This window comes from Convolutriloba macropyga, chromosome 5 (genome assembly GCF_964194025.1).
Source record: "Convolutriloba macropyga chromosome 5, txConMacr16.3, whole genome shotgun sequence".
NCBI lineage: Eukaryota > Metazoa > Xenacoelomorpha > Acoela > Convolutidae > Convolutriloba > Convolutriloba macropyga.
In genome coordinates, this window is record NC_134472.1 from 54,815,538 (window position 1) to 54,837,527 (window position 21,990).

General features: G+C 34.0%; 1 protein-coding gene across 1 annotated transcript in view; it reads right to left on the reverse strand.

The window, feature by feature from the left end:
- Positions 1-3,120: 3,120 nt before the first annotated feature.
- Positions 3,121-21,990, reverse strand: part of LOC142339479 (myoferlin-like) — a 120,327-nt gene continuing 101,457 nt past the window's right edge. The window contains exons 41-51 of the mRNA XM_075389523.1: positions 21,776-21,784; positions 21,546-21,692; positions 18,597-18,828; positions 17,617-17,763; positions 16,894-16,984; positions 16,214-16,405; positions 10,911-11,015; positions 10,375-10,484; positions 4,281-4,428; positions 3,419-3,538; positions 3,121-3,340 (exon numbers count right to left, since the gene is read on the reverse strand). Coding sequence (XP_075245638.1) covers positions 3,500-3,538; positions 4,281-4,428; positions 10,375-10,484; positions 10,911-11,015; positions 16,214-16,405; positions 16,894-16,984; positions 17,617-17,763; positions 18,597-18,828; positions 21,546-21,692; positions 21,776-21,784 — 1,220 coding nt within the window. The 3' untranslated portion in view covers positions 3,121-3,340; positions 3,419-3,499. The remainder of the gene's footprint in view (positions 3,341-3,418; positions 3,539-4,280; positions 4,429-10,374; positions 10,485-10,910; positions 11,016-16,213; positions 16,406-16,893; positions 16,985-17,616; positions 17,764-18,596; positions 18,829-21,545; positions 21,693-21,775; positions 21,785-21,990) is intronic.

The following is a 21,990-nucleotide window of genomic DNA, read 5'->3' on the forward strand; positions in this document are numbered from 1 at the left end:
AATTAGCACAAAATTACCGTGTTTGAGTAACTTTGATTGAATTTGCCAGGCGTACACACCGAAACACCACTAACACATTCTTTTTAGACTTACGGGGGGCTTTTCCTACTTCAAAATCCGTTGAGAGTGCTCTGTAATTAAAACTTTGTCGTTTTTGGCAAGTTTTACTCGCTGATTATCAAAAACGCTGCAACTATTTTTGATTTTTTTCTAGCAATTTATCTATATCTATAACATTCAAAAATTAAGTGTTTCTTATGGACGAGAAGCGTTAGCAGGGCTGGTTTTGGACCAATCAAGGACTGTTACAACCGAAAAAAGAATTCGGATTGTAATAAGTCCTTCATTTTTTTTTAAAAAAGTGATCTTTTATGTACTAACCAAAGAACAGAACTTTTCTAATCAAAACTCAGTAGTGATAGCTACAGTTGGTTTCCTAAGCAGCGCCAAATTAATGCATCTATTTTTTAATTGAAAGCTTACGGTCGTTTTCACTGATAAATGTTTTTGGTTTTAAATTAAAAATGGCTTATTGAAATTTGCTTCTATTTTTTCTTAATTTGGTCAAATTGTAGCTTAGCGCCAGCAAAAAAGGAATGCTTCTTCTTTCTACTGATTTGAAATTTAATCTCTATTGCGGTTTTCTATGCCTTAAGTTAAGGTTTTCTGGCTTTGATACTACTAGATTTCACCTTTTTTTTCGTTTTTAGGAATTTGCATTTTTTACATTTTGTCACATTATAACATTATTGGCGTTTAAAAAAGAAAGCAGAAAAGATCATATTGAAATCTTTACATTTTTAGATTATGGTTTTAAAGACTTCGACACTACTTTCTTGAGTGTCGTCTTTTTTACTTTGTCGTTTTAGTCGTATGAAATTTCCTGTATAATGACAGGTTTCATTAGTTTTTCTCTGGAAGAAAAGTGAGCCGATATTCTGATTTTAGTAGACAGCTGATGGCCTTCACGACAAATGTTTAAAAAAACACTTTTCAACTTCGCAAATTGGTTCTTTTTATTGTCTATTTGTGACCTAGTCTCGTTAATTACAGGTCAAATATGATTCTTCTGACGTCAAAAAAGATGTCAAAAAGATCGGTGTCTCAAAATCAATGTTTTTTAAAGAATTCGTTATGACTTTACTGGCTTCGGCACGGCTTTTTCCCAAAAAACTAAACAAACTTTCGGTTTTGTCATATTGAAGTTTTTTTTGTAGACGTAAGAGATATTCTGGATAATTGCATGTCGAGGAGGCTTCCTTTGTAAAATTAAACGAATCTATTTAAATATTTCATTTTTTAATTAACGGTTTTCATGAATTTGGATTTAATTTTTTTCGAAAAAGAAAAGTATTAACTATTTTTGCCATTTCCTTTTTTTGCCCACTTGTTTCCTAGTCTCATCAACGTGAGGTCACATACTACATTATTGGTGTTCAAACATATTTTGAGGGCCAAATTATAGCGTTACCGCTTTGACAGCGTTTTTGGCAAGTTTTATTTGCAAATTTGTTTGTCGTCTTTTTGTTTTTCTTTTGAAACCGCATTAAAAATTGAATAAGGACAGGTCTGAATGCCCTTCTATAGAAGCCTTGATAATTGTAAACCTATAGGATACTTTAGTTGATTGATTGCTTATGGCTTTTGTTACTTTGAAATTAAATGTTTTTAAAAAACATAAGCAATGTTTTTAACCTTACTGTTTGGTTCTTTTTTGTCTACTTGTTACCGAGCGTTATTATGGACCGGACCCATAACATTTTTAAGTAATTACAAGTTATTTTGTTGAGTTTCAGTTTTATCTGACGCTATGTTGATTTTGTTATTAAGTTTTTTTTAAAAGGACAAAGTTTTCGATGTAATTAATGCTTGTTGTTTGATATTGATGGTCGTCTTAACTCGCTTTCTTAATATTGGCATGTTTCATTAGTCTAATGCACCATTTTTTACTCCACTGAGTTTATAGGTTTGGAGGCAATATTTTTGTTCATACACTATTTTTTTGAAAATTATGTGAATTTTTTGGTTTTTCTATCGGTTCCTCATTTGGCAGACAATTATGCCAAAATTTTGGATGAGCGGGGTCGGAACCTTATCTGCGATGGCACATTACCGAGCCTCCTTGTTTCTTAAGTAGTTGAACGGTTTGTCGCTTCAAGACCTCTACTATTTCAACTATTTTGCATTTAAATTCATCAATTTGGCGCCGTACTTTCATCTCAAAATAATTCATTTTGTTTCATCAAAAAATAATGGGTCCTTTGCAGATCGCAACCGGATTTTTGATTTCAACACAACCAGCAGTGCTGAGCAGTTGGAGTAATTTTTTCTTGAACTAATTGAAAAAATGAAACATAAGTTTTCAAGTGTTTTTTTATGGTTTTTTAACCAAGGCCGTTAACCAATTGACATTTAGACAATCTACTGCAACTCAGTAAGCGTTTGTTTATAAGAGCAGTAATAAAAAAGGATCTGCTAATTTAAAGAAGGATAATCATCTCGCAAAATCTGGGTCAATTGTGGTCATTGTACGAGACATCGCCTTAGATAACTGGTATGGGAATGAGTATTGCAAATTAACCCTCCTGCCGAGAGACGCAATTCTTTTGTAAGAGATTGCCTAATTTTTAAGACGAAACCGTTCTGAGAAACTTTTAAATAAGTCCAAAGAATCATGTCGTTACATTTTAAAAACATGTCCCTGCAAAAATGGCGAAACTAAATTGCTGTACTAAATTTATAACTTTATTGACTGCTATGAACTTCGGACATCCTTTCGATGTTGGGTATTTCAATGCCGACCACAACTTTTAATAGGTCCGCCTTCAATAAGAGTGAGATTGGGCACAAATTTAAGCCGACATTCAACAACAGTACATTAGGTTAAGATAAATCGTTTGCTACAAAGAACGATTATATCAATTGTTTCCCGTAATACATGATTGCCAATGCAATCACAATAATACATTGCTTTATCTGAGTGCTAATTTTAAAACTTCTTTATTTTTACCTGAAAGCAGATGGCACTATTAAATTATATTCACAGAATAAAACAGACAAGACGACATCTGATTTAGCGCTTACACTTTCAATTACTGATCGGGTACGCACATAACAATATACAGAAATTGAGAAATCTTAAATTCGTGGACAAATTATTTGCATTTATTACATAAATTTCAAAATAGAAATATTGGGAATAGAAATTTATAAAGTTTCGTATTAAATTTGTTATAATACAGTTCTGTTGACGTAGGCTTTAAAAGCTCAAATTCCGATGTTTGTTGTCTCGTGAATAATTGGAAACTCTTTACGAAAAGAGCCAGTTCATGAAGGCACCCTGGAAACAAGAAAAACTTCCCTTAATTTTGAAACTGAAATTGAATTTTTTGCAATGATCAATTGAAGGTCATACTACAATTTGATTGGATGACTGATGATAGCAAGTAGAAGCGATTTGATTGGCTGATACAATTGGCTGGACAGTCAGACTGGCCAATCAGATGATGGAGTTCATGAAGGCATTCAGCATGTTTTGCTGAAAAAAAGTAATCATCATTTAACATGTGAAACCAGTATTCTCGTCCGTACATCATTTTTTCCACGTCAAAACGGATCTCTTTATGACCAATATTTTTCTTGATTGGATTCAAGAACAAGCTATGCCGCAAGCATACAGTACTTTTGCATACACAGGCTTTCATGACGCAATTCGAGTAAAGTTGTGACGAGGGCGTTAGGGCAGAAATACCCAATTTACCTTACTTAAAAATTTACCCCATGAATGCAATTATGAGAGAACAAAGCCTGAAAAAAAACTCTTTTTGAGGCTTTATTCTTTCTCATAATTGCATCCATTGGCGTTGGCGGTTCAATCCTAAATTATCTCGCTTTGGCATGCCAATATGCTTAATACATCATCAATTCGGAATTGATGATAAGCATATTGGCATGCCAAAGCGTGATAATTTAGGATTGAACCGCCAACTCCATGAACTGTAGAACCCAACATCAAACTATCAGAACCGATTTCAAAATCAAATTAACTGGGTAATAATTATGACAAAATGCTTATAGTATTACTTGAAAATTTGTAATTGGGTCACTGAACGCAAAGATCAGAAAAAAGCGGTTTTCGTTCTATCTGGTATTTTAGCGCATAGGGTTCTTCGCCAAAAGGGTATTTTGACCCATGATTTGACAAGATTCGGAATTTGGCATATAAGTTTTTTGTCGCTTGGGTATTTCATCACGTGACCATGATGTGTGTGGTGTCTAACCGGGAAGGTGTAAATGAATAGAGCTAAGAAGAGGACGACAAGTATGACGATGGTTCCAATGATCATGTGCCACTTGTAGTGTTTCCAGATGATGTGTTTGAATGTGGCCCAGGGGGAAGTGAACCACAGGAATGAAGTAGCTGGCCGGCTGAAAGCGCCAACACATGTCACGCGTTAAATGATTTCAGTCATTCAATGAATTCGCAAATAAAATACATAAATAATAATCAAACAGTTGAACATATAGTTTCTCTCCCACTAAATTGCGTCGGACCGACAAATAAACATCTTTGACAAAACTCTGAAGTAAGAGCAAAAACTCATGGCAAAGTGTCAATGAAAAAAATGGAAAATACTAAATCAATTAAAATTGCTGGATTGTTGGAATTAGCAAGCAGCTAGTGTCAAACTAAAAAAGTAATGTTAAACAAAGAGACAATGTCGAAAGATTCAGAAAATTGAGAAAATTTCATAAAAATGGCGCAAGACGTCTTTTGTGAGTTCGTTTGTTTTCTCATTTGAATCTAAATGCCAAACCACAATTTACAAAATTTCGATCACAAACTGATGCTGTAGCTTTCGAAGCGCTTTACTTATTTGTAGACTGAGTAAAATTTATCGATTAGAAGTTAGAATTTACATTGAAAATAATACAAAAATTTTTCCTCAAAACAAAATAAAGGTGACAAATCCGCAAAAATTAAAAGATCAAGCTGATGCATAGTTTTCGCAATCGAGATGTTATCCAGAATTAAAGCTTTTGAAACATTTCACTTAATTTTTGATAAATTTTCCCCAATAATATCATTTTCATTGCTTAGGGGTTTTAGCCACGATAAATTGATATCCTTTTCCCACTAGTTAAGAGTATCCCAATTGAAAATCAGATTATGGGGGTTCCACTATCCCAATTGAATAACCGATTGTGTGGGTTTTATTATTCCACCTGAAAAGCCGATTGTGTTGGTTCTGCTAATGCAATTGCAAACCCGATTGTATGGGTTTTGATTCACATAATAAATCATCATCAGGGTGACGAGGGACTATTAATCCGAGTGTCGCTGTGATTCCAAACTTGGATTATGACTTTAAACTGATAACTAATGGCATGCCAATGAGTTAATAAAGTCAACTAAGATTATCTTACCAAGCCTTAAATCAATTAAATTTGCTTCTGTTAAAAATGATTTGGTATCGTGGCTAATTTTTGTCGCATCGTGGTTTTTCAATTAAGAAACAAGTGATTTTCGATTTGGGATTCGGGATTTGTAATTCGGATTTAGAGCCATTTTTGTCTTTTTTACATCCGTTGGCGTTCTCTTTTTCTCGTGATTTTTTGGCAAATTATGCCAAATTTACTTTTGTTTTATTGGTGATTATAAGTCTGCTGTAGTCTGAATTGGTCTGTGGTAAATTAATGATCTTGACTAGAAAACTATTTTTTAAATTGATTTTTTGTTTTAATGTTGTATTATAACTTTGTCCAAATACTCCGAGATCTCATTGAAGTTCTCAAGCACTCTACTTGAAAGAAAAAAATGTTATAAAATATGTAATTAAAAACATTGATTTCATTACTAAAAGTTAATTTCAAAGTTTTTGGAAAATTTCAAAGTTTGCTTTTAGATAATTTCTATTCTGTAGCTTTGTCACAATCTGAGTAACAAAAAATCTCGTTTTCAGTAGAAGGCAAAACAAATATTGTCGATAGCACAGGTTCATGACTACTTCGTTTTTTTTTTCATTTCATGAGTGGAGTGTTTACATTTTCCGAAAAAGTAAGTAATTTTTGAGCCTTATCTTTGTTTTTTTGTTGACTTACCTTCCAATTTTAGGTACGAACGTCATCAAAAGTCCCTAATATTCCACATTTAAAGTCCCCTTAGTTTAAAAGCTTATCGCAGATATGGAAATGACGTTATTTAGTTTTGTAATAAGATGAAGAAATTTTGAACTTTGTCTAAATTTGGTTTTCAAACATTTTCTTCTTGGTTAATATAATTGTTCACAAAATGAGTTATCATATATTCATTTTGTTTTCAAAACTCATTGTTATTATGAGGAAGCGTAATTGAAACTTCTGAACGAGTACATTTGACTCCGATTGATTTTTAAAACTGCCTAAAAAATGTTTCCCTAAAACTCATGGAACCTCAATTTTGCTTTGCTGACTTCTCAAATAATCAACAAGAACTCCTAGCTGCTTTAAAAATTTTTTTCTTTGCTATTTCACAGTAGTTGAGCTATATTTTTTTCAGAAATAAACATGGTTTTCAAATTTTATTACCAACTCTTAAGAAATTGGGGATTTACTTAGGAGTTTTTCTTTCCAATATGTGGTTTCATATGAATTGATAAATAATTTGAAGGAACAAGCGGTTGTGGAAACTTGATAAACCTCAGTTACAATGTACCTTACGTTTATATAGCCTGGGTGACCTCATTTGAGTTTGCTAGAATTATCTAGTCTCATACTAGAATTATATCGAGTGCAGAGGTCATTCTTCTTACATCTGCACTAGGATACAAACATTATTTGAATTTTTCAGAGACTATTCAAAAATTAGAGTTTGGATCAGCTGCATGATAATGAATACTCAAGAGATGTTACAGTATTAACTTTAGTTTGAAAACGAGGTTGATTTTGAAACCCAGGTTTCAATTTTTGTTGCTCGCTGAAAATAGCTTTTTACTTAATCATTGGTCTTTTTGCAGAATAAACCTGTGTACTCGAGTCTTTCGAATGTACTTCTTTTCATTTAATCTGATGTTTTTAGTGGAATTTTGTTGTGTTGTTATCAACAATTTTTGTAGACAAGTCTGTGTTTCTCAGGAAATTATCAAATTTAAGTTGCAAAATATTAACTTCAAAGTTTATCCAATTCAATTATCTTATATTAAGGATGCACAAATTTTGTTGTATAAACCGGTCCATGAAAAACTAAAGAATTTGTTGACCTTGTCAATACCTTTAATAAAACTTTTTTAAATGCTGCCAGTTTTTTTATTTTTACAATGTATTGTTTTTAGACGCCAATACTAATAAATCTTATTAAAATTCTAATAGAATCCAATACAGCTACTTAAGAATTTTTATAATTGACAAATTTAAAACTTTTAGTATAAACTAAAGAAATTCTAAATTGCGATCTAGCTCAAGATGTTTTTTGTGCGTAATTTGGTTGCAGTATGAGTACTAAAGATTTCATTGATTGCATAGTGTGCTCATAGTTTAGATATTTGCAAAACGGTAAGGCTGAAAAAAAATTATGACTGCGCAATCTTTTTTGCAAAACAAAATATATTTGTGTCGGATCTTTTATTCGTAGAAATTTGAAGCATTTTTCTTTATTAGGCTTTTCACTCTAATGTTCTTTTGTTAAATTTAGTTGTTTACAAATTGAATTTGCAGTTATTTTTATACTTTAAAACCAATTGTGTTCATCATGAAGAAATGAAGAAAATTCTTAATGTGTTTGTTTGGCAGTGTATGTTTTAAACTTTGTTAAAAAGTCAACATCAAAGTTTTGAAAAAGAATTTGCCCCTCACAATAGTGTTATCGTTCGTAATTTAGTCTCACTAGCAGGGTATTCTAGCTGCTTCAGTCTTCATCTTACGGGCAAGTACTAAATGGTTAACTTGCAAATTAGTACGGGGTTGCTTTTCGCTAGCAGCAAAAAATTTTCTCCAGGAAATTGAAGAAAGTTTCAGAATCTTTTCTCATTTGATTCTGCATAACTTTAACTAAATTATTTTTTTGAATTAATTTGCCTTCACAAATTTTGATCTAGTCAAAAAACCTGACTTGCTTCACCTCGTGGTCATTGAGCTTGGGTAACTGCTTGAATTTGAACTAAATTTCTTTTTCCAATAAAGATTTAAAGTGGGTTCTTATGTCAGTTTTTTTTCACTTCAGGGTTTACTTAGAAATCTGAATTTAGAATTCAAAGCTAATAAAAACTTAATAGAGGCCATTTGTTTTTCAATGAACGTTACATATTGCGATTCAGTATATACGGGATAAAAAGTTGATTTTGGATCTCATTTTTTGGTTAAATTAAGTTGTTCACTTGATAACTTCTTTCTACCTGGGAAAAGGAAATAGAAAATATTTTAGGCCAGTCGTTTAAGTGGCTTCAGCGTTAACTGCAGTGAAATAAAAAAATGATCTGACTGGTCTTAACCTTTTTTGTATATATGTCAGTCAAAAGGTCGACCATCAAGACAAATTTTTGGGTCGCGTCGGAATGTAATGTACCATTGAACATTAGCGAGCTTCCTTGTTTGTTTAATTTATAATGACAATACAATTTGAAATTGACAAAAATTTTTTCATCTGAATTGACTCCGCAGTTGATCGTAACCGGATTAAGCTTACACCGGATTAAAAAAAATTAAAAATTGAACTTTTTCTTGGCTGCATCTTCGTTTTCAAGTAAGCTGCTAAAACTGCCTTTTTTCTTCACTTCACAATTCATAACTTCTCAATAGACACCCGGACTTGAGCTTTTCAGCGATGAATCAGCACTTTTCAAGAGTAAACACTTAATTCAGTTCCGAATTGTTTTATCTCCAGAATTTTTTAATTTTCTTTATGTGTAGTTTTTCTTTGCTATGATTATATTGAAGTCATAGAGTTAGCCAGGGCTAAATTTATCTTGTATACTCTGAAAATTATTCATACCCCAAAATGAAGTCTGAGATGAATAACGTCATACATTTGTAGCTTATACCTGGTAATTAGTATAGTAGAACACACACTATCTATACTTAAGCTAGTTTGCTGGCAGTTACCGCAAAGCCCATTTAGCTTGGTGGTTACGACTTGCTACGCAAATCAAATGTTACACGTACCCACGCGGAAGTTCTAATCGCATATAAAGTTAACCTTGTTTGCGCAAGCTGAACATTAATTTTCATGAAGAAAATTTTATTCAAAAATCAGACTGGCCATTGTAAATTGTGACATGAACAGATTACTGGCCATACTAAAAAACAAAATGTCTCTAGACTGATTTAGCGCTAAATTGCTCTGCCACCAACCTCCGGGCATCCGAATAAATAGACTAATTTCTAACCGTGGAATGGTATATAATTATGCAATCAGAATATGGTGATGACATAAATTCAGAATTGAAACGTCATGGTTCCCTGCTGCTTTACCATGTAAGTATGATCCGGGTCAATTTTGTGTAATAAACTTTTATAAACAGCAAAAATTCTTCTCAAAATACAACAAAAAAATATAAAACAATTATCTTGCTAATGAAAAAACAAAGCGCATGACATCAGCGAAGGACACGAATGAGAACAAATTTGAAGCAATTGGAGATGCGAGGTTATATAGACATAAAAAGTATCTTTGTCAAGTATTTTGTCCTGGACTGTGATACTAACGGGCGCAGAGTAAATGCACAGGCCAATGAACAGTATAAGGAATACTGCAATGAGGCCTCCTATGAAGTACCACTTGAATTTGCGCCATATTATATGTTTAAAGGTGGCCCAAGGGGAAGTGAACCAGAGGAAGCTACTCGCTGGTCGTCTGAAAAGGGCAGAGTTTTAAAAAAGTTTATAGTACTATACTAACTTGGGTTACTGTTTTAACCAATAATATAATTTGTGTGAGTTAACTTGGCGATGATGGGGTTTGTTGAGTTTCGTGTTATGGGTAGCTGGACAAAACTACCATCGCAACTTAATATTGTCTAATAATGTCAAGGTTAATGCGAAAAACTAGTCTGGCAGATGAGCCTACTATTTCTAAATACAATGATGTGATCTGGCCTCATAAAAGCTCTTGACGTGCGTGACCTCGTTGGATTTTCACGAATAGAAATGGATCTCGCGCTTCATTACCTAGAATACTTAGGATGATTATATGAAATTAAGGACCAGAAAGAAAACAAATTTCTTTAAACTTTTCCAAATTAAAACGGACAAAGGATCAACTCCGACAATAGCCATTTGTGTTTAATTCACAGAAGCAAAAGGTTCGAACTTAACATTAGGCCTAAAAATTCTAAAATTTTATTGCACCACATTTTCTGGATGTCACTCACAGACACACACACACACACACACATCACTTACTTAGGTGGCTCCAGAACTGGGTTAGCATTGGGTTCGTCTCTTGCCTTTCCACAGGCCCTCTCTGCGTGCTCTGTCTCCTCACACAATTCTATCTCCATGTCTAGCTTGCCCTACACCAAATAAACGTTGTCGTATTCAATTATATCATAAACAACAGCCCAAAAATATGGGTTCGGAATACACTTCACAACGATAATCTTAAAATTGTTTAATGCTCTATATGAAAGTGTTTAACGATAATCCCTTGTCAGTTTCTGCTACATCGAGAAACCCTGAATATGACCTCAATGTTTGCATCCGACTCATTGCCGGAACTAGAAGTAGATTAAAAATTTGCAAAATTCTTGCAAGAGTTTTAGATCCTTGAAAAAGTGTAAACATCACAAAAAATTTAATTATCACAAAAATATAAAAGTTCAGGTGCAAGTGAATTTGGTTCTTATCATATTCACCGCTTGTCATATACAATTGTACACCGCTTTTGCCGCCAATTAAAATATTTAAGTGGCTAATATTCTGTTTTCAAATGCGCTTACGGTGAGTTCGGGTCCCTCCCCGTTTCCGAAGTCCCTCCTGAGTGGCCACATGCCCTTGAGTCGTCTGTAGAGGAAGAGAGACACTGGTCGGTTCCCATTCGTCATCTATCGTAACACACACACAAGCATTGATAAACAGAGTAACGTAGAATCTACTTATTAAGTTCATCACGTTCTCTCGGGTTTTAAAATACCCTTCAACAGCCCCGGTGAAACGAAACTTAACACACCTTGATAAGATCTGCATGATCATGCCAAGTCATGATGAAGGATTTTATCATTTCCAAATACTGGTCGATGTATCTCGTCCCAAGAAAAGAAAAAATATCTTTTTAAACTCAGAGTTTAAAGTGAGGGTAAGTGGACCATTGCAGATTAGAGCCTTAAAAGAATAAAAACATTTTACAATGAGATATATTACCAATATGGGAACATCATATGGAATTGCAAAGCAATATTGATTTTTTTGCTTTGGTTTCATATTGTTATCTTCCATATTAGTCTAATATTCTTTTGTCTCTACTAGAAAAAAGGTGCGAGATTCTTTGAACTGCTAATATTTCCTTACAGCTTTTGGCAAAATGTTGACAAATCTTGATAACAGATTTAATCATTTCCAATTGCTGTTTGATGTATCTCGTCCCAACAAAAGAGCAAAGAAAAAATATCTCCAGTGAATATGTCCGAAGTGAAGTTATGCTAGTGAAAAGTATTTTCAGCTAATTTTAGTTTGGCATCCAAACTTAGCTAAAACGAATAAAAATAAATCGTTCGTTTTTTAAAAAATATTTGGGACTGTTTTTTGTATCAATTATTGGAAGTGTGTTTTATCAATTATTAAGATTTTTTTTATTTAAAAAATATTTTTTTTGTGACTGAATTTGTTCTGCTATGTCATGGTTAGTCTTTTTTGGAACCGTTGCCAAGCTCTTGTTTCTTCATGCTTATGCAAAGATCATACTAGTCTGTACACATCTTGATATTTTCTCGCTACGTAAAATGAAAAGATGCTGGCAAGATTTACCATGTTTAATAATGTTTCATATTATGGCTATCAAGTTTTGTTTCACTTCGGCTCTATACCTTTTTTACTCTTGTTTGTTACGCAAAGTAAACAACTTCATAAATTATGGGAATTTTTCCAAAATTGCGTCTCATTTTTCGTGCATATTGCTATGCTTCTTTGACAGAAATATTTCTGTCCACTCGACAGAAATATTTTTTTCCAAAATAGAATGCATCTAAATATTTTTTTCTTCAGGTGCACAAGGTAGGATATATTAGGTTGTATAGGTTAAATGTTAGTTCGACAACGTTATGTTACTCACAGAATAATTTTGTCAGTGTTTTGTATGTGATATATGATTAGTAATGTTTTAACAAATTCCATTTCAAATAAACACTAAACCTATTTATTTTTTTCAACTTTTGTGCAACTATTTCTTTAGTATAAACATGCCCGTACAAACGTTATGTGAAATTTGCTAATTTTTCCCGGAACAAATTTAAAATGGGCAAATTTTTAAAGCTAATTTAAATTTGCACCTACGAAAGATAAAATGCGCCCGATTAAGCACCCAGAATTGCTTAACATGCTCCCCTCAAATTCTACATCACTTGAGTTTGGATTCAACATAACGGGGGCTCAATTTTCTCAAGATTATTGTAAGTAAATTCTAAAACATTGAATAAAAGAAAACGTTCATTTTCACCTTTTGTCAACAATGAATTTTTTCACTGTCTTTGTATAATTCTTAACATGAACAGAAACTGACTCTCCTGCTTTTCATTAAATTTTTCAGGCCACTTCAATGTTCAATTTTTTGTTTGTTTTTTCATCACATAACGAAGCCGCTGTTTTATTTGCAAAACTTCTAGGACAAAATCGCCTTCCAATCCGAGATAAATCTCGAGTTGAAAATGTTTCCAAACCTAATACATTGTTTTACAAATTTCAGAAATCAATTTGCAAGAAGTTTTCGCAGACTTGACCTGAGAGTTGAAGTATGGTAGGGAATCAAATATAAATGTTTTATGATAACGATTAACTTCTACGCTACACGCGTTATACAAACCTCGCTCACAATTTAATAAAAGCAAGAGACTTAATTTTTATCAACAGAGAGTCACGCCTGAAAAAGTCAATCAAGAAGTGAAATCGAAGATAATTCTGAAAGAAAAGGGTCAAGCGAAAAATAGCATTGAAAAAGACACCTACAGTTACAATAATTGTTTCAAATTTCGTTCGGGAGCAATTAAAGGTTTGCCCGTACTTAAATTAAGTAATTTCAATTCAACAAGTTTTGCCATTAAAATAAACCCAGCAAGAAAAAGCAGTTTTTCTCCTAATTTTTACCCCTTTAATACTCTTTAATTAGCTTTGCGGATAATGTAGATATAATCTATCTTGAAAAAATTGACAAACAAAAGAGACACATTCCAGAAAAATGTTTGTGCTTTCTCATTTTTTAGCTTGTGCATAAATCAGGATGGAACTATATTTAATGGTAGCTTACTGATAGCTCTTCCTGGTGTTATGTTGTTTTTAAGTTTCGAGTGTTGTACACAAAATTTGAGAGCTCTGGGTTTACTTAATTCACAATTTGTTGTTGGCTGTAATTAGTGACGAAAAATGTAATGAGGAATGAGATTTTTTGTGATTGATTCAATAGTTTGTCATGAGATATCACTGTTACCTATTCGTTGTCATTGCTATATCCAGCCAAACTACATTACCTGAGGATTAATTGCCTGGAATGAAAAAGAATGAAAAAGATTTTAAAAAAGCTGAGCGTATGAACGTGCATTTATTCATAACTAAAAGAAGTTGCAATAAAAAGAATATATTTGACGGAGAACTATCTATTGTGAAAGGCAAAGTTAAGTTGAAGCTCCACTTTTACGAACAAACTGCTTTTGAAAAGATGTTACCTGAAAATGTATCAAAATATCGATTTTTTTTTTGCAACATCGGTATCCTTAACTACTGGTGTTGCCTGTTGAGGAAATTGGCAGAATTGTGGTAACTCACCAGATGCAACAATAAGCACTCATTAACAATTTTCACCATTAATCCGAATAACACGAGCGCTGCCACGAAATCAAAATTTGTTCTCATCTTTTCTCCCTCCCTGTTGCTAAACACAGATGTAAAGTCATTTATACATGAAAACCGTGAAAACGCAACATTGAGAAATCTTTTTTCTTTGAAATTTGAATGGAGTCATTCAGCTTTGCAATCGGGTATCCTTGTAAGTTTCCATTGCATGTTATCTCAATTTCATAGCTAGGCAAGTGAGCCCACTATAGTGTATGTGCAAAAATTATATTCAGAATTTGAAATTCGTGTATGGTTACAAATTGAGTTTTTATTTCATGGAACTAAAGAATGTCAACTTTACTTTTTACGTTCAGATTGGATACCCATGATCTGCTCTGGTGAAATTTGCAATATAAACCGCACAGCAGATAATTGAAAGAACTTTAGAAATCGCAAGAACCTGTGAAAAGAAACGGTTGTCGTGAAACAGTGATTACTTCACACAGTTCAAACTAGCGATTGATGTCTCACACTTCGGTACAACCATTGTTAGGTGTAAAGCACTAATCATTCACAATCAGAATTTATGAGAAAACTGAACAAAGACAAGACACAAACTAAAAGCAATCACATAACGTAAAATTACCTGATCCGGAGTTTCATTTTCCTACCAGAACAGCAAAATGTTGATAAGTTTTTGTACGGACAACGACGTGCTCTGCTTCGAATTGATTTATGATTATTGTCGATGTTCAACCAATAGCTGATGACTTTAAAAAGAACAGATACCGGTGGATAAAAACGGTTGCATCTCGTCGTCAGAAATACCTGCGTAGAAGATAAAGTGGAGCTCTAAAAGGATATTAATTGACAGTTTAGCATGCTTTTCCCGCATTAATTCAACTTTGTATCACACACTGCATGAATTTCAGCAGAAAAAGGATTAAAAGAAATTAATGTAAAATCTTTGGCTGAAAATGTAGAATTTTCCAATAAATTTATTTCAGGATCAGCATTACGTCACCAAACGCACACTTCTACAAATTTTAGCTTTTTGTAAACATATGTGATGTTTTATGTCACAATTATGCGTGAATAATTGTGACGGTGAGACGTGGACACAAGTGAAAAAATTCCGAAGGATATTCAATGTAAGCAATATTCACGAACGATGAAACTATTGTCAACAACTGAGCTGATTTATGTTTCAGTCTAAACGGAAGTATGGCTTAAAATGTCTGGTAATTAGATAATTAGAAGAACACTGCTATGCTTTAGCTTATCAGTTTTGACAAATTTGAACTTATTGGCCAATTATGGACGTTAAACTATGGATGTTAACTGCCTAGAGGTCTTGCAAGAAAAATACTTTGGATATGAAAAATAGATTTATTTATGTAATTTCAATTTCTGATTTTGATGATAAAAGTCCCTTAGTGTTGATTATCTTGGTTGGAAAAAAACTAGAAATTTAGATATTGTATTTGTGGGGAAAATAATAAAGCGGAGTATAGTTACGTTTACTGTGTCATCGCGACGGCAATACGCGGACTATAGTGACGAAATTCCGACACAAGTATCCACAATTGCCAAAATGGGAAGGATTGTGGATTGTGGATAAATGTGAAGGATATATCCCCTTTTGACCGAATCTGAACTAGTTTTTCGTAGTGTTAGTGTTGTTCAGACACGCTAGTAGGCTTTATCATAAAACATGGCCGCGGATAATGATTACAAAATTGTGTATATTTACTCGACCCAATTATACGTTTAACAACGTAATGAGATACTTAAACTTTAAAAAAAAATGCTTGATGGCTGCAAAAGAACAACGACATATGTTAAAAAGTTCACCTAAAATACCTGGCTTGAAGATTTCGTGCCCTAACAAATAAAATAAAATAATAAGATTTCCTATCATCAATTCGGCTCAGGCAAAATTAACACAGCTTCCTAAAACAGTTTTATTTTCGCTTTTTTTCTATGACATTACCACCATGTAAAGTATTCCGTTCATCCCCCTACTCAAACAAGTGTAGCAAATGAATGCAATGAACAGAATAGTGAACAAACAAGCCAATTTTAACATGCAACTTGGAAAATGAGCATGAGCGAGTAAAAAAAACTCGGCAATGACAAACTACCTAAGATCTCAACTTACTTTTGAGTCTTCTTAACTAATATCAGCCATCCTTAATCATAATCGCAAGTCATGCATTTATTTGTATCAATGTCTCTGAGATTGCTTTTTAATCACACTCACCTCTGGTGGGTCGAATTCCAGCTGTTGGAGGGTGCATCCCTTTCTAGTCTTGCTGGGCTGAACCATCTTCTCCAAATCAAGTTGGATTGATCCGAGGAAGTCGTCTGCAGAGATGAGATCGTTGTCCCAAATCTGCAGGTTAATTCTAGCCGGGTAGTGAGTTTCAGTCTCGTCCAGACTCCAGAAGTGCTCCTGGGAAAATTGTAATAGATTATATTTCTTTTAAAAAATTGTCGACTAATGGGTTTAGTGCTGATAATCCTTAGCCTATCGACTTTTGATCGGTATGACTTTGTCCACATGATTAAAACCGTGCAGGACTGAAGTAGCTTCTGGCCGACAGGACCATTTTTAGAGTCTTGGCTTGCTCTGAATAGAGATTATCGTTACGACTTCGGTACACATTATAATCTTTAGTTTAAAAGTTTTCAAGCCAATATTGTTTCTGAATGTGAAACTTCATCTTGACTGCTGGTCATTTTTGCTTGCTACTTTTGAAAAACATAATTTATTTAAATTTGATTTGTGTTTTTCCACAATTATTACAGCTTAGAAACCGAACAGATGACAATGCTTTATTTTTTTTCAGCTGTCAAAATGTCATATGACGGTCAATAGAAGAATCGAAGACGAAAGACACAACCAGAAACGTTGTAAAAATGTAGGGATCTGTAACTGACCTTCTTTTTGACTACAATTTTCCTCTCAGAGGGATCATAGTTGAACTCGAATACGAATCGCCAGTTGAACATGCCATGGCCATCCATACATCTAAACACAACAACAGTTACTGCGTTTTTAGTTTATCCCTAACATTTTGTACACATATTTCGCAGGTTGACTCAAAGTAAATTGTACATCAGATGATTTCAGCATAATTTCATGGATACCACCACATCTTTTTTTACAGTAGTTGCTCTTGCTGAGCGACCTTTGAACAGAGCGATGAGGAAAAAGAGTTGTTTTCCTACCGGGTGACTTCAATTCAAATTAAGGAGTCAATATTTGCCAAGATAGCGGAATCGCACTGAAGCCTACAAATAACAAAGGGTTCAAAACTAACGATGCGGATGGTCTAAGCTAAATATTGAATATGGTTAAAAAGGTTTCGTTTGAAAAATAATTGGAGCTGTAACCGATCTGCGCTCGCTTAGAACCATTGAAACCTCCGGTCTGTTATGAATCAAGATATCTAAATTTAGCATTAATAAATGAGCGCAAAATTTGACATGATCAAGTTTTACACTCAATTGTCATGCTAAATTCAAATATTTGATTATCCAAGATAGTCTTGTATCAAATTCACTCTAGAGTATTACCAACACGTTCATCGATTTTACTAACACGCACTTAGTAGGTCGTATGTTCAACTATAAGTTACTTTTCTTGGTGTGATAACAAACCTGTAATGGACATCTGTCTTCTGTTTGTCATGTTCCATGCCTTCTAGCCATCCCTTCACATAGATGTCACTCATGCTGTCTCCTAGCAATGTCGTCTCGTCTAACACCGTGTCAAATGTGTTGTAGATGTTCACACGCAGGAAGTATCTGAACATTCAAACGAAAATTTATTGTAAATTTGTCCATGTGAGCCAATAAGTGGGGTCGGAAAAATTAAGCTCAATTAGTAGGTTAGCCACTCTGAAATTATCAGTTTTCCATAACGTTTGAGGAACGTGTGGGGGGGGGGGAAGGTATGCAAAAGAAATAATTATTCAGCACATTTGTCAAAAAAGTTGCTCACTTAGTTGTCCTCCTAAATCTCTTGCTCTACTTAGTCGCACGTTTCACTCTTTCCGAGCTGTTGACAAAAAACTATTCGGATCTGCCCCCCCCCGCCCCAAGTTTTTTTATGACCCCCCGTTACAAATTCTATGTTGTTATATAGCACGTTACTATGTAAGAAAATAGCACGTGCGTATGGGGGTCATAAAAAATTTATGCTCACTAAGCTTGGGGGGGGGGGGACAGAGTAGATCCAAGTCAACTTGCGTTTCATTTTGAGCCACTACATTTTTTTCCGTTTCAATCACCTCATCTCCTTAATCCGTTCATAGATTTTATTCATTGAAATCAATGGAGGAAATACAGCTGAGCCACTTCGGGATTGCTAAATGATTTGAACAGTCCCATTAGCTTTTTAATGGTACCTTTGCTTAATATGCCAGCACAAAAAAGAGCCGTAGTCAACCTGGTAATCGTTTATGCTCATACTCTTGCAAGACTCGTGTATGATTATGCATAATCTTTGAGAGTTTTCCCCGAATAAAAATTAGACGGCAATACTCGCAATTTTGCCTCTCAGTAGTAATGATTATTTGCAGGACTTTCACATGATCTTGGCTGATAACAGTTGATCAAAATATACGATAGAAACAGACCTCTGAGCTTGTCTAGGTGTGATATCTACTGGTTCAGCTGGGGCGCCCAGTTCCTTAGGAAACATATCCACCCACATGTACAGCTGACCCTGGTCCATGTTAGGCTGAGTGGGTGCATACAGACTACGTTTCTCAACGTGTTCCTTCACTAAGTCCAGTTGGTTCAGTACATGTAGAGCCAGTCGCTCGTCCTCTGGTCCGTACTCTTCAAGTGGCTCAGGAGGCTCCTTTTCTGAAACGTTGTAGGAAACGGTAAAAAGACCACTGAAAAACAATTGAGATGTCTGAAGGGATGCTTCTTTAAAAAAAATCAATTCTTTTCGATGATCGACGATCACCAATCACTGAAGTAGCGTGGGTGAGACTGATGTGCACTATCCCAAATTTTCTAGAGTTGTAACCTCCAAGGCGCCAACAATCACTATTATCTCAACATCGTTCGAGATCACAACTATTAAGATAAATCATAACAAGGAGGCTCGGTAATGTGCGTATGCACATAATGATACGACCCCGCATATCCATATTGTTCACTTAATTGTCAAACAAATCACAGAGACAGGAAACCTTCAAAAACACACTGCTTAAAAGTAATTGGTGTACAAGTACAAAAAATCATTAAACTAAAACGCCTAAGTGAATTTAAAAAAATGCCGCATTAGAGGGTCGACGAGATCTGCCATTGGCGAGACTACGAGACAAGACAAACAGTAAAATAAAACAACAAAAACAAACATTAATTTGAGCTGAAACTAAAAGTTTAATTTTTAACGAGCAATTATTAACACTTAAATCAAAAGAACATCAGATGAAACCTATAAGAAATAAACTTGTATTCCGATACAAATCAGATGGGATCTCATCTTATGAGACCAGGATAGAAGAAGACGAAAAGGATAAAAAAGGGTAACAGAGCAGAAATCCATACAAGTTTAAAAAAATAAATTCAAAAGCCATAACAAAACTATAGGCTTTCATCTAAAAAAACTCTGAATAGAAAGAAAGACAAAAATACCAAAGGAAGTCAATGGGTCCTGTCATCATAGGACTGCAAATTAAAAACTAAACTAGGACAAACTAATAAAAACAAGAAATTAACGGAAACAAACAATGTTTAATATTAGCTTTTAACTGAAAAGATTATATATTTTTCCTTGGACCCTTTGTGTCAGTGGGACTTGTTATTTTGAAGACTGTGAAAAGAACAAAGTAGTGGATGAAATAAAAAAATTTTTTATTGGAAAACCTTTTTTGGCAATGTGATAGCACTATTAGTTAAGTCACAAAACCGTTTATTGCTTTAATGTTTACTGCGCAAAAAATGATATGTTATTTCAATAATGAGAGTAATCTACAAGCAGACAAAAAGAGCAAAAAAGGCAATTTGCAGAAATACACAAAAAATAGTTGTTAGTATATGTTCAATGTCATTAAAATCAACATCTATCACGGAAGTCTTCGTAAAGGTTTATTTTTACCTCCATAGGAAGGCGTTGAGAACTATTATCTATCAGATTGCGTCATTAGATTAAAAAAGAACAACACAGACAAGTAATTATCAAAATTTTAATTATAAGTTGCAATAATCTGATCTTTTGACAAGAGAATAAAATGTTTTCAAATATATGCAAAATCCCGAAAAAACGCCAAGTATAAAACATTTAAAACTATTTATGGAAAAAAAAATCCCCAGAAAAGTTAATATTTGCGTCACTGAAAGAAATGAGACCTGTCAATAAGAATTCTCAGTCAATAAGGAGTCTCAGCAGCTACAAGTTGACAAAAAAGAGACTAAGAAAAAGGCATAGTTCAAATTTTACTGCTTCGTTCTGCATAAAATGAGAACATCCACAGGAGCCGGTTGATATCAACTGAAAGCATTAGATAGGTTCAATCATACATACAACTTTAGTAAGCCACTTGAGCCTTCGGTTAAGTTCAGGTAAGGGGACTTAGTGATAAAACTACAAACAGATCATAAAATGCAAGCACTAATCAATCATTCATTGTGAGCTTTAATCTGAAATTTGGGCTCTAATTGAACAGAAATTGTACCAGTCTTCAATTGAACATTGATACATTGATGTGAAGATTGATTTGACTGTAATCGATGTATAATACCAAAAAATTGACTGAAGTTTTTAGAAAAACAGCTTCCCAATAAACCAACTGCAGCTATCACTCAACATCTATTAAGGGCAAATAAGCGATCCAAATATCTGTGCAAGATACAATTCGGTAAGAAAATCCTAAGTTTCCAATTATAAATGATGCATAAATTTTGATTTGATTTAGCGCTGAGCTGGTATATGTTTAATTCAGAAACATTATCCTGAAAATTGGAAGTAAAAAAGCCGTTATTTGAATTTGAAGTTTATTTCAACAGTTATTTATAACAGGGTTTCCGAAAAAAGTCTGAATTTTTGGAAATGTCTAAATTTTAGCACAAAAAATCGAATCACAGGTCATCACGCTTCCCCTTTCTCTATTTTTTAAAAGTTCAACAAATGACGCAATCGTTGATGATTTTTATGCACACTAGCAAATTTGAAAATAATTTAATTAAAGTTAAAAAAATTCATATAAAACACTGGAAATCAGCCGAGTTTTCAGAAACCTCAAGCTGCAATAACTTCATGGAGAAAAACGAAATTGAAATAAATCTTTTTAGCCAATTGCTCTACGCTTTACTGGCTTTCTAATGATACCACTCGAAACACTCTACGACGAATGTATCGATTGGCTTAATTTGACATACCAAAAAATAACAAGTTGCTCAAATAGTACCCCACTAAGGTGAGGTCGGACACAACTTTTTATTATCTCGTTTAACACAAACACAATCCCGCTTTGAATTTGCTACAGAGCAGGAACAAGTATCTGTGCAAATTATGTTGATTTTTTTAATGCATTATGAAGCAAAAAAGACAATTGATAGTAATCACTAACCGAACATAGTTAGCACATATCTCTCTTGATTGACAATGACTTCCATAGTGGAGTTCCACATGGGCTCAACCAGATTGTTCCTCAGGCAGTACCACGTCAGGATCTCCTTGGGTGTCTGACAGTCGCGCCCATTTGTTGTGCCCAGAACTACAAACAATTAATTTTCACAGCATTGTAAATTAATTAAATATTAGGTTGCGTTCTACTCCTTTTCACCGCTGTTCATCCACCCCTATATTCTGACCCCAAAAATTTGTGCTCTCCAAAACCCCTGCATATCGCTTGTTTTGAATGCCAATTTTTACTTATTTGAAAAGGAGGTTTTCTAAAAGAGTATTAAAATGGGGGTGAATTGATAGAGGGGTGAAAAAATCGGGGTGAATTGCAAGGCGGTCAAACGAATAGATGCAAAAATCGGGACTCCATTAAGTTGAGCACCCGGTTG